The 17,109-nt window shown below is 34.9% G+C and overlaps 1 protein-coding gene across 15 annotated transcripts in view; it reads left to right on the plus strand.

The window, feature by feature from the left end:
• The first annotated feature begins 8,892 nt into the window (after positions 1-8,892).
• Positions 8,893-17,109, plus strand: part of LOC129951221 (rho guanine nucleotide exchange factor 18) — a 134,819-nt gene continuing 126,602 nt past the window's right edge. For 7 of the 15 annotated variants that reach the window (XM_056063265.1, XM_056063268.1, XM_056063261.1 and 4 more), the window contains exons 1-2: positions 8,894-9,875; positions 16,051-16,851. In XM_056063265.1, the coding sequence (XP_055919240.1) occupies positions 16,809-16,851 (43 nt within the window). In that variant the 5' untranslated portion in view covers positions 8,894-9,875; positions 16,051-16,808. Of the gene's footprint in view, positions 9,876-16,050; positions 16,852-17,109 lie in introns of all 15 variants that reach the window. The other 8 variants (XR_008782153.1, XR_008782154.1, XM_056063271.1 and 5 more) reach the window with 3 other exon arrangements.

Below are 17,109 nucleotides of genomic sequence, written 5' to 3' on the forward strand. Positions count from 1 at the left end.
ACTTTTTTACTTCAAATTTAAGAAGTATTATTTTTAACATAAACTTAGTAAATTGATAGTATTGTTTGTGGTCGCCAGACTATTGCCCCCTTTAGTGGTTTGTACAAGACACCTATAATTTAAAAGGACTTGCCTGTGACTGTCTTGAATACGTCCGTTGTGGCCCCACATATGAATTGTTAATTGTTGATTTGCGTTTTTTTCAGAACTTGAATCAGGAATATCATTTATTGTCCAGGCTGGTTCATTGCCGTTTATGTCTAACTTCTAGCCATTGTCATTTCTCTTTCTAAGATTCTGTATGGTCCTATGTATGGTTGTTCCAGTGACGCTTCGACTTGACACATAGAAGGAAAACATGAGTACGTCAACCCTAGAAACATTAGGATAACTGAGAATCTTATAACCCGAGGAACTAAAAGAATCCTATTAACTCTGGACTAGCTTAGTAACAACCATTGAATAATTACTATTATTATATGGTAACAATAGTAATAGTAATTATTCAATGGTAACAACTTAGCAAGAGTTTAGCAAACATTAATGAATGCGCCCCTCAGGTTTGTGGTCACAACAAATTTCTTGACCCAAGGACATCTGTCATTTGAATATAGTTACTTCTTAAAAGCAAAGACAAAAACCGATTGCTATCAACGGTAAAATCTAGTACAAAATTTGTTGAGAAAATGTAGATTGCTCAAATAGTATTGTAGTAGATTGAAATAAAAGTAACGGAAATCATCAACAGTTTATATTTTGAATGTGGATATCGGTTATAAAATAATCTTATAACAATTACCTCAGATAATTAAAACATAAACCTTCATTTTGTATGACAAAATATCATTTAAATAGTCACGTTGACTTTTGACAGCTGTCAAATTTGATACAGCTGTCTGTGCTAAAAATAATATTTGAATGATTTTGGCACACCAATTCTATGGTTTTTATGAAAAATTTCACTAAAAACAGAAATAATCGTACTGAAAGTATAAGCGCACCCTAGAACTGTAAACTTACTTTAAAAATCCGAAACCCATTGTTTTTGTTTTGTTTTCCAAAATTGATTGTCATTTTTGACAGGTCACAAAAATTCCACAAGTTTCTTTTTAGCCCATTTTGCTTTTTTATCTCCACTCACATGTATTTACTGATAGCGAATTTGAGAGAGTTCACCTCGAATTTGAGAGAGTTCACCTCGAATAAAATTTGAGGGTGTTTCTGGTAGGACGGGTACCGGTCGGGACTCTAGATAATATATTTCCTCTATGGATTTAACTCAGAAGATTTGCAAATTCCTCGCTAGGGACTAGTACCTTTCGATTTCGATAAACACTATTCACCAAGCATCAGCCAAAATATAAAAAAGTAATTTTGAAATGTGTTATTCCTTTTTACTCCAAAGACTTCAGAGCTATTTTTGTTTAAATGTCACTGTTTTAATTTTTAGAGGTATTTAAACATTTTATTGATTTAAACGACCTTAATCATTAAATTTTATATTTTTTTTTGCAACTAAAGGGTTATCTATGTTAGTTTTGGTACTGAATACCACACAATGGTGAAGCTGAAGCTTGTGTTACTGTCAAAGTTAAAAAGTACGATAACAACACACAATGCTACAATGCGAAGTCTAAAGATAAAGCGCAAGTTGGATGAACTTTTACGTCGTTTGACTTCGTGCTGTACAAATTTTTGATATTTGTATGATTTACATGGATAGTTGAGGAAACAAGTTGAAAACGTTTGACTTGATGCTGTGCAGATTTTTGACATTTTAACGGAATAACTCAAATTTCAATTCTTGTCGCGCTTCACTACTGTGGACGTCCTTTGCTTCAAAATGCGCGTATCTAATGACGGCAGAAGCCGTTTTTTTAAACTTAAAGCTTAGCCCATTGTGTTAAGGCGGTTATTTTGAATAGATCACTATTTTGGTCAGCTGTCAAATTTTGACATTTCTATAGTAGAAACTACGTCATTCATGACATTAAATTAAAATCACGGTTCCCAAAACTAACTTTTGTGTCATCGTAAAGATGTGTATTGGTGGACAAATTTGATCAGTTGCTTAAAATCAACTGAGAATATTTTTCCTTTGCTTCACGAACTTAACGATGGAATTCTTGTAGTTATCGATTTTTATTTTGTCGCACAAAATATTAAGAAAAGATATTAGGTCTGCCCTGTAGACCATGTGGCTGATATTTTTTTCCAATGACATACCTTTTTCTGTACCACTAATTAAACATCCATTGATTACTGTCAGAAAATAATATAATTGTAGTGTTTTTCAATAAAAGATTTTATTTTAATAGACTACAGTTTGCATAGCTGTCACTTTTAAAGTTGTCATATTTCAATAGTTGACAGGTTTTAGATGACTTTATTACTAAAAATAGAACGATACACGCTTTAACAACGCATTGAATGTATTAAAATTCACTATAAGAGATTTCGAAATAGTCCAAGAAAAAAATTATTAAAGGTCTATACTAGTGCTCTAAAATGGATTCAAGACCTTGAAGATGAAATTCGTGAAGTTATCCATCTCTGACAACTTTACTCACACAAAGAAATGGTTGAGAGTTGTAAGACCCCTAGTTCGCAAATGACTGTTACGCCACCTGAAAACAAAAATCCAGGACCTGCAGCCGCGAATATGAGAAATTTACAACTCCAAAAAAGAAGTTCAACGGTGTCAAATCTTATCATTTAGGCAGCCCATTGACATCGAAGTTTTTGTGCGGTCAATCGAGTCAAGGAGGAAAATTTACGTTTGTCATTGTTACTTGTTTGTTTAAATGGTGTTACTAACCAAGGCGTTATGCCATACCATTCATTACCTGTAATATTGCTGAAGAATTATTATTCATATGATTAAATAAGAAACTATTTTTCACAATACGGGAGTCGTGGACTGATCCTGGCCAGCACTTTAATGCTTTTACATTTTTCATCCGCGTTGCACGTAGCCTACACATTTATTCCTTTGCTGCACTGATCCAATCAGTTGCACGGCTTGCAATTTTTGTTACGACTTGCTGTACCACCCTAGATATCTTTGAGTTATTGACACCAATATCTTCACCAACACCGCTTTGAAATCCAGGATCTCCTACATACATAATGCAGAAAAATCCTTATTTTTTCTTGATGAGTCAAAGCACCACCGTGTGTTTCCAGTGTTGGGCCTAAAAAACTCATCTTTCAATAATTGCACACCCATTTCACTAAATCTATACAATTTTCGAAAATATTCACCAATTGGCATCTTCTATTTTTAAAAAATATTATTTGTAACAAAATTATTCAGAAAATCGGCCATTTTGATAGTTTGTGCAATCAAGCGTTTGGCCATCTTTTTGTATATCAAAACTAGAATTTTCTCACATGGAGCTTTCGTCGAGAGTTCGATCTCAAAACTTTGAGTTCGAACTCACAGCTTGTGATCGATCTCGGTCTCTGTATTTTTGTTTGCATGACACTCTAAGTTAAGAGCTTCAACTCATCTTTTTGCATATGACCCATTGTTTCGTTATTTTGTATGGCAACGGGCACCAAATATTGTCCACATCTTTATCTTCAAATTTGGGCCATAAACAGTTCATTATCATCTCACGATAGCGAACACTATTCACAGTAACTGAATAACCGGCCTCATTTTGGAGAAAATACGGCACGATGATAGATAGATGTGCCTCACTGAATATGATTTTTTTCGAAAATTGATTATCTACTGTTGCCATTTCTTGCCACCATTCTGACCATATTGATGGTGATTGAAATGGTAAAGAGGTTTCGTTCTTGAGTAAATTGAATGTTATAAGCGTGTATAAATGTAAGTCTTTACGCATAATGTTCATCATTGACGAGCGTGAGAAGCTTTTCAGATACGCTATCGCAAACAACAGCAATATTTTATGTCGTACAAGCTGTACAAGCATGCACTGGTGTTTTCACATCTCTTCAGACCCGGTTGTTTCAAATTTACTCACATTTCGACGATTAATTTGACCGACAAAATCAGCAAGCTTAATAAGCCCGAATAACTTAAACGCGTTGCTTGATTGCGTATATTTCCATGGTTCAAATTGAGTCAGTTTAAAATTGAGAAATCTCAAATAGAAAACTTAATGTATAGGTGTTGTTCACATTTAACATCGGCCCTTTAAATTTAACCACCCTTTAGTCATTTTTTTTTTCATTTGTTATAAATCTTCACCTCTCCTCTATAAACCTTGAACAAAATGGTCAAGGTGCAGTTTGTTTTGTTTTTATAACAAATCCGTAGCCTAATACGCTTTTCACACCAAGTCCAAAACCCGGTTTTCGCTAAATTATCGGTTTTCGCCAAAAACCTACATTGAAAACTCAAGTTTTCCCATACATTTTTGATCAACCACAAGTTTTTTTATAAAACCTCTCGAAAACTAGTAGCAATTCAAAGTTGAACTAAACAAACAAACCTTTCGAAACATTCAGCGCTCAAATTAATGTAAACAAAACAGCTGATGGCTGCTGTCAAAACAAATTATTTCATTTTGAAGTAAATTTTGTCGTAGTAAGTAATATTATTTGTACAATTTCCTTACAAAATAAGAATTATTGTTTTTTTATTTACAGAATATGGAAGAGAAAAAAAAGGAAACTTTGGAGGAACTTCGTGGCAACAAAAAAACGTCGAGAATAAAAGCCCAGTGACTATTTGCGGCACTGGCGGTTCTGCTATGATCGTTTAGAGGTATGATCCTTTTAGGTTCAAACGCTCTTTGTTAAGCGAGGAACTGGAATTCACTATGGCTACTGGCGTGACGATCCCAAGGACGAAGAAGACTTGCTCATTGTTCGAAATAACGTTTCCAAGGGATGCGTCTTCGAACTCGTCGTCATAAATATGTTCCACGCTTTCGCTTAATACCTCGAGAAAGACTTTCCGGTAACTCCGTTTAATTACAAGGGTTTGGGAGGTATGAGAAAGGCGATAAGTTCATTTATGGAGGAGAATAAGTATGAAGAAAATCTCTGGTGGAGGCTATGTAGCAGCGGGCTAGGAAAATTTGCGCCATAACATTCCACAATGTGGGAATCGTTATTCCAGTAAATAAAACCACAACAGTGGGCTATCGCTCTTGATGCCAACATCAAGAAGATCCTCAGTGCATTAGAGCCAGGCGAGTCCTCGAAGGAAGAAACCAAAGCTTCAGCGGAAGCTCTGGATGAGTGTGATTTTAGTACGAATCTGGAACTAGGAATTGACCTTTTCTGCTCCTGCCATAAGGACCTACACGAAATTGATCAGAATCTTCTCAACCCCGCCTATAAGTTGCTCGGACGGCCACAATATAATGGCGATTCTGAAGGGACATTTGGCCAGCAGAAGAAATAGTCATAAGCTCAGTATTTTGGATTGAATTTATTGTGAAAGAAGAAAGAAATGTTTTTAATAAAATTATTTTTTTTTTGTAACAGTTTTGTTTGTTGTTGATTCTATGATATATTTTCTACACAATTAGCTTCTCCTTAGTCAGTAGTTTGGACTGGTTGAAGTGAACTAAGAGGATTGCTGCAGCCAAGTTAGCTTGTAGTTCTTGTTGGTTCATATCGTGAGCATATACCCCAGAACTTCAGTTGAAAATCTTTTTCTGGTCGAGTTACTGTTACGTTAAAATCAATTTGAATTTTTAGAATTCATTCTATTTTCACAAATAATTTGAGAAGAACAAAACTTTTTACTCACAAACTTTTTCTTCAGTACAAAATTTGACAGCCGGTGTTAAACAAATTTAAATGTCAAATCAAAACGTGTAAATGTTCAGTGTGAACTATTTTCGGGTTTTCGAAACCATTTTGCCGAAAACCAGGTTTTGGGTTTGGTGTGAAAAGGCTATAAACTGGACTACACATCAAGGTTTTCCAATAAGAATTTACATCAATTGATGTATATTTGATTGAAAGTTTCTCCACCCTGTTCTTTTAATGAATTATTACATTCCCAATTTGAATATTTGCTGCAGTCTGACCTTGCTAACTTCACAAGTAATGTTTTTTTAAATTTTGAATCAATCAAATAGTATTAGCATATATCTTATAATCACGTGACCCTAAAGAAAAAATGTATATACATACGTTAATAACATTACCCAGGTGGCCAATTTTGACCAACCTATTTTGTGGTGACTTCAAAATTATTAATATTTTTTAAACTTTTAAGTGAATTTAAACCATTCCAATATGTTATTTTGTTGTAGTTATTTTCTTGTAAAATGTCAAAACTTGACAGACATAACAGCTGTCACAATGGTTGCGTTCATTCTCAAATAGATAGAGTTACCATAGATACCTTTTAGTGAGTGTTCTACACGTGAAAACAAAACTGTTAAACCAGAAAGAAAATTCAAAAGTATTAAAAAATATACGGTATATATGTCTTTCTGACAGAACAGCTGATTCAACATATGGTTTTATTTAATGAAACCTGAAAATTGATTTCAATTTTGTATATTTTTTGGTAGAAAAAGAAATAATGAAGTCTTTGCCATAAAATTTCAGACGGTATCTCAATAAAGCTTTCCAACTCATTTAATAAATTCACCTATCCAAGATAAACTATTCAACACTATATGCAAAAAGCATAGAGAAATATACTTACCAAGAGAGTCGAACGGTTACCGTCTTGAATGAAACACCCTCCAATACCATTTGAAGTGAACTTTCTCAAATTCCCTATGTGTGTTATAGTTATTACACTCCGATTTTCTGTACGTTGCGTGTTTCGCATATTTTCTTTTGAAAACGCATCCCGTCAATCTTGCAATATTCACTCGGCTGTTTTTCGGTTGTGTGTTTTTGACACTTCTCTTTTTTTGTTTGTTCTCACCCACTAAGTAAAATTGTTTAAATAAAGTGCCCGATTACACGAGATGTTTTTTCGGTTGTTTCCTCTTTCTTCTTTTTGACAGATCGGGTGAGGGGTGTAGAAACGTAGGGGAAAGAAGTCGCGAAAAGAGTTGCTAGTAAACACATAGCAGCTGCTGAGCTAGCTAATAAGCAAAAAATAATTTTATTGGTATTATCTTCCATAAATTTGTTTTATTTTTCACTAAATTATTCCCACAGAAATCCAATTATAATTTGTAGGTACTCTCTGATTATTACTGCCCGGACAACGAAACAAAATTAAATTCTTCCCCCACAGTTTTTTCAGAAACGTCAAAAAGAGGAATAACGAAAGAAACGAAAAAAGGAAAGGTGTAATCACGAGGGTAGGTACCTGTCAAAAAGACGAAAGACTAAAACGAACGAAAAAACATCCCGTGTAATCGAGGTCAAACAAATAAATGTGCACGTTTTTTATAAAACTCAATACGAGAAACACTCATAAGAAGCAAAGTGTCATTTAAAGTGATAAATAATTTATTAGATACTACGGCCATATTGTCATCACGGATACGAATGATAATTCCGATGAAGAAATGTTGTTAGACGTGTTAGACCTTTGTGAGGATGCTTTAAAAATGTCCAAGCAAAAGAAAAAGGGGAATTATATTAAAATCTGGAGAGAAAATAGATCTGACTTCGGATCCTTCACTTTCTTTTGACCAGCAGAAAAGTTGTCTGTCACTTTGTTTCAACGGGTGAAACATTTAAACCATTCCTTCATTTAAATTAATTTGGTTATAAGGTCTTTGCCAGACTTGAAGTTGTCAGGTGGCATATTTTTTGTTTAATCGGAAACACTGGAACCAGTAATAAAGCAACGCCAAGAAACAAAGAAAGTCAAGAAAGAGAAACGTCAAAAACCATCTAAAACTATCCTCAACCCAGAATTCTCCGGGTTAAGACTTTTTAAAGTATTTCTATTTCACCTACTTTCTCTTTCGCACTTATTTGCGTCTTTCTAAAAACGTCTGAGCTTAATAACACACTATCTGTGAATACGTATGTGGTGAAAAGAAAGTAAAATGTCAGATTGGCCTGTCAAAACGACAGTTCCATAATTTTAATTTTGCAGAATGTTTCTGTTTTCCAAAACTAAAATTATGGAACTGTCATTTTGACAGTTAACAAGAATTTCATAATTTTTCTTAGGCCAATCTGACATTTTACTTTCTTTGTTTTTCTTTTGCAAAATTAAAATTTATTTGAAATTATTCAAGTAAATTTGTGTTAATTATTTTCTTTTGTCTGAATATTTAACAGGATTTATTTATTTTCAAATCAAAAACCTTTACAATGAAGGCTACAAGTGTATTTCATTGAATAAACGATAGACCCGTTTTTCTTTTTAATCTCACAAGTTCTATTTTTCTATGGCAAAAAGCAAGCTTATTCAAAGTGAAACCTTTTATTGAAAAACCAGATTCTTGACAAATGTACATATGCAAAAGAAGTTCATGCATGTGTTATTTTTTCAATCTTTAAAAGATGACATCTCATAATCTTGACATAAAAAAGTGATTTTGAAGTTTTATTCGAACTAAGGCTATTAAAAACCATCCTTCAAAAAAGTATAATTATTTGTTTGTCAATTGATATACCTGTCACAAACAAACAATTAAGATTTTTGTGAATCATCCAAACACTTAAAATTGCAATTGCAACATAATCTTATCAGAACTTATTATCTCTTAAATTAAGTTAAGACAAAAAAGTCCCCTTCCTTCACCTAAATAGCAATAAAAGAAATATTTTTAAATTCTTATCGATAAAATATTTATTTTTCTGATAAGAAAAAAAAATAAATAAATTGAACAAACAGAATTATCGACTTCACCTGTTGAAAATAAAATAAACAAACAAAACCCTAATCTACTACAATTTTATGCGCACCTGTTTCTTCTTTATTCCATCAGTTATTCTCAAACTTCTTTCGTTCAATTACCTATCTGCTCTACTCTACTCCAAAATCTCCAACCAAACCAAACCACCTGACGTCACTGGGGAAAAACATTTAATAGAAAAAATCAAATCAAGAAATGGCTGGAGCTTGTCAAGTCGAGTTGACACATCGTCCGTCGTTCGTTTATTCATTTTCCTCCTTATTTGTGCGTTTATTAAAATAAAAGATTGAAAAATCAATTAAATAAAGTTCTCTGAATTGTGAATTATATAATTTATTAAAAATTTCACGCTAAAAATTAATAAATTTCAACATAAAATTGTGAAACAAAAATTGCACATAAGAAAAGAAACCTGGATTTTTCGCCATCCATCGAACACGAACGAACATGGAACATCTCGATCTCACTCACTCACCTCGCATCGCATATAAAATACAATTTTTGTTTATTTGATTTTCGTTCAAAAGAAAAGTCCAACTATATAAAACAACCCCGTAAAGTGTAGTTTGTGAGAGTAAGAAAAAGAAACACAAAATTAAAGAAGAAACAACAACAACAAAAAAGTAAAAGAATAATTAAACGAAGAAAAACAGAGTGCCCAGAAAATTTTTCATGTACCATTTTTCTTGTGTTGTAAATTTTCATTTTCCTCCTGCAACCTGCTGACTCGAAAACAAAGTCGCATCGCATCGCGGACCATTTTTCCATAAAATAAAAAATTAATATTTTTCAAAAGAAAGAAGAAAAATCAAAGAACGGGCTGCGCAAAAAAAAAAATTAAATAAATTTTATTAAATTGTCGTGTGTGTTTCGTGTGTTTTTTGTTTTGTGAAAAATTGATAGAAAAAATAGAAAAAAAAAGAAAATCAAAGTGAAAAGTGAACTTAAAATAAGTAATCTGGATTAATACTCAAAGAGCAAAACCAAACGATAAAAGACACGAGAGACGAAAAGCGAGAACGACTTGAGAAGGAGCTGAAGCTGAAAGTCTCAAAAGCCTCAATGCTGATACAACCTTCTTCTTTTGCCTAGGTAATGTACCTATCCCAATTTATATGTTGTGTATATCTATAGTCTCTACTACTACTTCTTTTTCTTCGTGTTCTTCTGCTTCTGTGGTTTGGTTTTTTGGTAGTGGCCGTGGTGGTCTTAACTCTTATAACGAAGAACCTTTTAATTCGATTCGATATGAATAGAGTCTCCTTAGACAATCGTCACTTAAGGAATTCTTGTCCTTTTCTTCTCCATAAATTGACCATTGACCATATTCTAATAAGATTCTCAATCTCAATCTAAATCTGATCCAAAAAAAAAACTCGGTAAAAGAAAAACCACTTGGTTCGATATCTCTCGGTTATCGATTACTTTATTGTGAAAGAATCATAATCGGTGAATCGGTCGTGTGAAGAAGGAGGAGGGTGAGTGTTATGAGAGTAGTGAGGTGGTGAATCTAAATGGTGAAGATGATGCGAATGAATTCCCAGCAAACAAGTGTTTTATGGTTCCCATCCCCATCTTCCCAACCAACCCACCTTCCCTCCCATTTCTCTCTTCCACTCTCTGAAACCAACCAACAACAAAATCAACCCCCAAACCAACCAAACCATGACCATGACGATAGGTGATAAAACTGATAAGAGATAACTTTTGATAAAAATAAATCAATAAATATACAAAATAATTATTATTGCACATTTTTTTTGTGTGGTGGGAAGGTACGTTGCGTTGTTGGTTGGTTTGGTATAAAAAATAAAATGTATTTAAGTCTCTAACTAGGTAGGTTAGGTATAGGTACACTTTTAAGTATCAATTACAGGTTTTTCATTTTGTTTGTTTCTTCTTTTGGGTTTCGGGAACAACGACGACTTGGTACGGCGACGACTACAACGACGACGAATGGCCGCCCCACAATTGGGCGAGCAGTAGTAGGTAGTTGTAGATATTTGATGTTGTTGTTGGTTTTGTTCTCGTTGGGGAGCTGCTGCTGCTACGCAAAAGGCATTCAGAGTTTGAGTTTTTTTTTGAGTCTGAGTGTGGGGACAGATATTTTATTTTATATATGAAACACAAAAAATACAAAAAACACACAAAACTGAACTAAAAATCGGTAGATACTTTTACTTGGTTTGGTTACTCTCTTGGTCTGGCAAAGGCTCTGGCTCTGACTCTGGTTTTGACTGTTTGGATGGTAGCTGTTGGCTGGTGGCCCCATCAACCAACCAACCAACGTTTTTCCTTTATACCTACATACATTTTTTCTTTCTTTCTTGTACCTACTATGTTTAATATTTTGTATGTAGAAGACGTTTTATTTTTCATTTTCATTTCCATTTTTTGTGTGTTTTGTTTGCTGGTTTTTGGCTAAATGAGTTTTCAATTTGTAGAGACAAAAGTTACAACATAATTTTTTACTTATACATATCTACACATACATATATACCTATAACTACAAAACGTGTGGGAGGATGATGTTAAAAGATGGACTAGACACCCTTATTTCCATAGTGTAGGTATATCTATCTATCTATCTATCTACTTTATGTAGAGGGTAGAAGTATGAATGTTCTTGCCAACGAAAGTTACTTAAGTTTGGTTGTTTCTGCAAAAAGATCAATTAAAATGCTTTTGGGGGAATTTATAAAAGTTAATTTGAATATAATTGCAAAGTAGATATAGGCAGGTTGTATGCCTACACATTTTTTAAAATTTGTTTTTGGTAATTTTAATGATGTAACTGACTGTCACTTTCGAGGTCGACAAAAAATCTCTGTTTCGTGGTTAGTATTTAAAAGGTACCTGTGTAAAGGTACTTACCTATAGAAACATCTGATTTTCAAGTTCAGAGTCAGAGTGGAAAAAAATAAGAAAATCTTTCTATTTCGAAATATTAAGGATGGTGTAGGTTTTTGGAAAAATGCCAATTTTGTTTTCTTAATTTTTGTTTACGATAGATACCTATATGTGTATAGATAGGTAACTAGGTAGCTTTCAAAGATTATAATATTTGAAGTAAAATCTTAGACCAGATTGTTTTGTATTCAAAAACGTAATAATTTATTCAATATAATTAATACATAGTTCTTAAGTATGCGTTATAAATTACTAATGTTTATGTTATCGAAAATCCTATATCGACCGACCCGTTTTTTCCGAAGTGGAATTTTTTAAATTATTACATCCATAATGCTTACTTACTTACTTAAGGTGGCTCTAGAGTCCTGTGTGAACTAGGGCCTCACCCAACAAACTTCTCCATCTAGCTCGGTCCCTAGCTAGATGTCTTCAGTTTCGCGCTCCAATTTGGGTGAGGTCATCTTCCACTTGTGTGCGCCACCTGATCCGCGGTCTTCCTCTACTTCGCTGTCCTGTGGGTGCGGATTCGAAGACTTTCCAGGCCGGACCATTGGTTTCCATGAGCTCTACGTGACCCAGCCATCTTAGTCGTTGGACTTTTACTCTTCTGGCTAAGTCTACGTCGCTGTGCAGCCCGTACAGTTCGTCGTTCCATCTTCTCGTGCACTCCCCTTCGATGCATACGGGACCGTAGATCACACGAAGAACTTTTCTCTCGAAGCGACCCAAGGTGCTTTCATCCGCTTTTGTCATGGTCCATGCTTTTGCACCGTATAGGAGGACGGAGATGATAAAGGTCTTATATAGCGACACTTTGGTCCTTCGAGATAGGACTTTTCCACTCAATTGCTTCCTTAGCCCAAAGAAACAGCGGTTAGCAAGCGTTATTCTGCGTTTGATCTCAGCGCTGGTGTTGTGCCTAGGTAGACGAAGTTCTTGACTACCTCAAAGTTACGTCTGTCGATGGTGAAGTTTTGTCCAAGACGTCGGTGTTGTATGTCCTTTCTTGACGACAGCATGTACTTTGTTTTGCCCTCATTAACCGTTAAATCCATTTATTCCGTCTTTGCCTAAATACTCACAAAAGATCCATTGACATCACGCTGAATTCTTCCAATTATGTCAATGTCATCATCGTATGCCAGTAATTGGACAGACTTTTGAAAGATAGTGCCTCTTTTGTTGACGTTGGAGCTCTGCACTATTCTTTCAAGAACGATGTTAAAAAATCGCATGACAGCGCATCACCTTGTCTAAAACCTTTTTTGACATCGAGAGGTTTTGTTAGGTTGTTTCCAACCTTTATGGAGCAGCATGAGTTCTTCATTGTGATCCTGCACAAATGGACGAGTTTGGCAGGGATGCCAAAACTAGACATGGCTCTATACAGCTCGTCCCTGTAGATACTATCATATGCGGCCTTTAAATCGACGAAAATATGGTGGGTGTCGATTTGGTGTTCTTGGGTTTTTTTCCAGGATCGGCCGTAATGTGAATATTTGATCACCTGTGGACTTTTCTGGTTTTAAACCACACTGATAAGGACCTATTAGGGCTTTAGACGTTCACATATTATGGCAGAGAAGATTTTATTGGCGATGTTAAGTAGACTTATTCCTCTATAGTTGGTGCAGTTTAGAGGGTCTCCTTTTTTCAGGATCGGGCAAAACAATACTGAGGTTCGGGAGGACGGGATTGTTGGCTTTCGTCGTCTTTATCGAATGGGTCATCCTGCCTGACAGCGGGATTCAGTTCTTCGTCGCCGTTATACAGTCTGCAGAAGTGGTCCTTCCATATCCTCAGCATTGACTGCGGTTCCACTATGATGTTTCCACTTTCGTCTTTGCAGCCTTCGGTTCTAGGTTTATGTACCTGTGAATTTCGTTTCACCTGCTCATAAAACTTTCGAACCTCATTCCTGCTTTTATACCTCTCAACATCTTCGACCGCACGCTTCTCATGCCCTCTCTTTTTCCTTCTTAGAAGTCGGTGTTCCTCTCGCCTCTTCTGCTCATAGAGCTCATGAGCAGCTCTTGTCCTTTTATGCAACGCCGCTTTGCGTGCCTGTTGTTTGGCTGCATTTACCTGCCGACATTCCTTATCAGACCAAGGGTTCCTTATTGGTTGTTGCATCTTGGCAATGTTGCCACTGGTTTCAATACATTGTGTTGGCGGCAGATAACTTCGAGAGAGGTTACTTGTAACTCGATGGGAAAAGGATTTGGCGATATCTGGCGAATATAGCCGTTCGACGTTGTTCCTTCTCCCAGCACCTCCCTGTCTTGCCTTGGGTCTGGAAATCCGAAGTGCTACCTTGGCTACAACGAGGTAGTGGTCCGAGTCGATGTTAGCTCCTCGGAAAGTTCGTACATCCATAATGCTGGAAGCGTGTCTGTCGTCGATCGCAATATGGTCAATCTGGTTGACGGTAGATTGATGTGGAGAAGTCCAAGTTCCTTTGTGGATGTTGAGGTGTGGAAACGCGTACTGGCTACCATGGCGTTTCGCCCCGCAGCAAAATCTATGAGCCTGAATCCATTGTCGGAAGTGTTGTCGTGCAGGCTATTCTTCCCGATTATTCCACCAAAGATGTCTTCCCTTCCTAGCTTGGCATTGAAATCGCCCAGGACTATTTTAATATCGTAGCTAGGGCACTGCTCATATGTTTTGCCTAGGAGCTCGAAGAACATATCTTTGGTGTTGTCGTCTTTCTCTTCTGTGGGGGCGTGCGCGCATATCAGGATAATGTTGCCGAATTTAGCCTTGATGCGTACGGTCATGTGGCGCTCATTGATGCATCAATGGTTAATAGTTCGAGGCCAATGATGATTTCGTCTGCAAAAAATAATAGAAACAACCTACTTTAACTGTTATTCTAACGAAAGGATCCTTTTTTTTTTTCTTTTGCAAACAGGCGTTTTGAGTTTGTTTATGAGTTTGTCAGATGTTTTGTATTCGATAGCAAACACAATTTTAAAAAATCATGTAAAATTTTAATAAATATTGGTCGTGGGTAACATTATACTCTTATTGAACTCGGAGAGATAAAAAACTAACTGGAAAAACGATATTTGAAATTTCAAAAACCTTAAACTGTTCGAAGAAAAAGTATCTAAAAGTTTACATTCAAGCCTAAAAAAGAAACAAGATGAAGAAAAAGTTAAACTTCTTCGCGCTTGGATACACTATTGGTAATAATTTGTAAAAATAAACCATTTCTTTCTTCGTATCAGTGACAGCTAGGACAATAAGAAACCAAGTCTTCTTGGTAGAAGTCCACGAAAATTGTCATTTTTTAACCAAGTAAAATATTATACAAATAATAACGGAAAAACGTTTTGTGGTTGGATGAAACAAAGATCAATTTGTTTACTTCCGATGAAAAAATTTAAGTGAGAAAGCCAAAAGACAAGAAGTTGAACTCGAAATACAAAAAGAAGACAGTGCAACACGGTTTTGGGAATATAATGCTTTGAGGGTACTTTTCAGCATCTGGTATAGGTCAAATAATTTGGATCAAAGATAAGATGTGAGTTGTGGATTATGTCCACATTTTTAATACAGTTCTGCTAATATTAACTAAAAAGGAGTTGCTAATCAAATGGCAAGTTTTGCAAAATAATTATGACCCGAAGCACCTCTCAAAATTGGATTACAAAAACTTACAACAAAATAAAATCAATGTTATCGAATGGCCATCACAATGCCCCAGCCTAAAGCCCATTGAAAACTTATGGGGCATCCTAAAGCGAATGATCGTAGATTGCAAAACCAAAAGGAAAGACGAGTTGCTGACGAAAATTCAAAGGCAATGGTATTTCCATATCCGTAGAGACATTTGCCAAATTGGTGAATTCGATGGGGTGATTTTAATTTTGTTTTCTAGGAGGAAGCAACATAATAATCACAAGTCTATTTTTAATCATTATTTCCCAATATTATATTAACAAAAAAATGTACTATTTAATCAATAAATTGTTAAAAATCAATCTCTGTAGTTTTTATTTTCCTAGTCTTTACAAACACCTTTTATGTTTTAAAAGGAATGAACACCAAACTTGTTTCTATTATTTATTCCAACTGTAAGTAAGTGTAGTCCTGAGTACAAAATTCAACCACATATTATGTTGGAGACTGCTTTAAAGATCTTCTAACTTTTACCACACACTTAAATTTCTAACCAAATTGTCAAACCTATACCAGTTTGTACCTTAATATTAAGCTCTCTCTATTCTTTCGTGCATGTTACTCACTAAAAGATACCCTTATAGAATTTCCCTTTTTCCTCACGTTTTCCTATTAGTGGCGAATTGAATTTAATTTTCAATTTCTTTTTTTTTTCTTCTATTTTCAGAGAGAGACCGAATGCGTTTCCAATTAAGCTCAATTTGAAGTACACAATTCAATTGATTGCTCTATAAAAAAAAAAAAATCGTGCGTGTGAATTCCACAAAAATGATGATGCTTCTTCTGTTGCTCAATTCCTCGATGCATATTCTAATTGGAAGAAACTCTTACGATATCGATGTATAACTGTTGTTCAAAAGTATAAATATAAAATAAAATTAAAATTATTTTGTGTCGTAAAAATAAATGCATAAATTATAAATTAAAATATCTTGTCGCTGTGTCGTTGGCGTTGTCGTCGATGCGTTGTGTCGTGTCGTCGTCGGTTTTTGAAAAACGATTAAAAAGAGTTTCTATTACCGTCCTCGTCCTTAGTCATAGTCAAAGTTCGTCTCGAGCTGCCGCTTAGGGAGTAGCAAAAAAAACTTATCGATACCAACAACCACCCTTTTTTCCTATTAACGACGACAGTAATTCAGCAGCGTACACGAGCAATTCTAATAAATACAACTTTATTGCATTTACATGCATTTAAAAAGTTTTTATTTTAATTTTATTTCAATACACGCGGGTGAGCAATATTGAGCTGTGTATCATCAGAACAACCAAAGCTAAAGCAACAGGAACAGCACAGGAGGAACGATATTTTTGGTTGGTCGACGACGCGGACGGTCAATTTTATTTAGTTGAATATTGCAATAAATTCAAAAATTAAAACCATAAAACTGCATTAATGTGGTCAGAAACATATATCAAAGATTTAATATGGATATGATTTCAACGGAACGATTAATGCCATCATCAGGAGGTAAGTGAGCCTTTTAATAATTTATTTATTTACATAATTTGATGCACATTCAAATCATTTGGTTTATGTACTTAAAATAAAATATTCAAAAAAGATGAAGGAAGGTATTTATTATTATATTGTAATTGAATAAAATTGTATTTTAAATAATATTTACAGCTGTGGACAACTAATTAGAAACATTACTTGCTTCTCATTTCCACATTCACTTTATCAAGTGTGACTAGAATAGTGGTATCCAAAACGGTATAATGCAAG

This window comes from Eupeodes corollae, chromosome 3 (genome assembly GCF_945859685.1).
Source record: "Eupeodes corollae chromosome 3, idEupCoro1.1, whole genome shotgun sequence".
In the NCBI taxonomy this organism is placed as follows: Eukaryota; Metazoa; Arthropoda; class Insecta; order Diptera; family Syrphidae; genus Eupeodes; species Eupeodes corollae.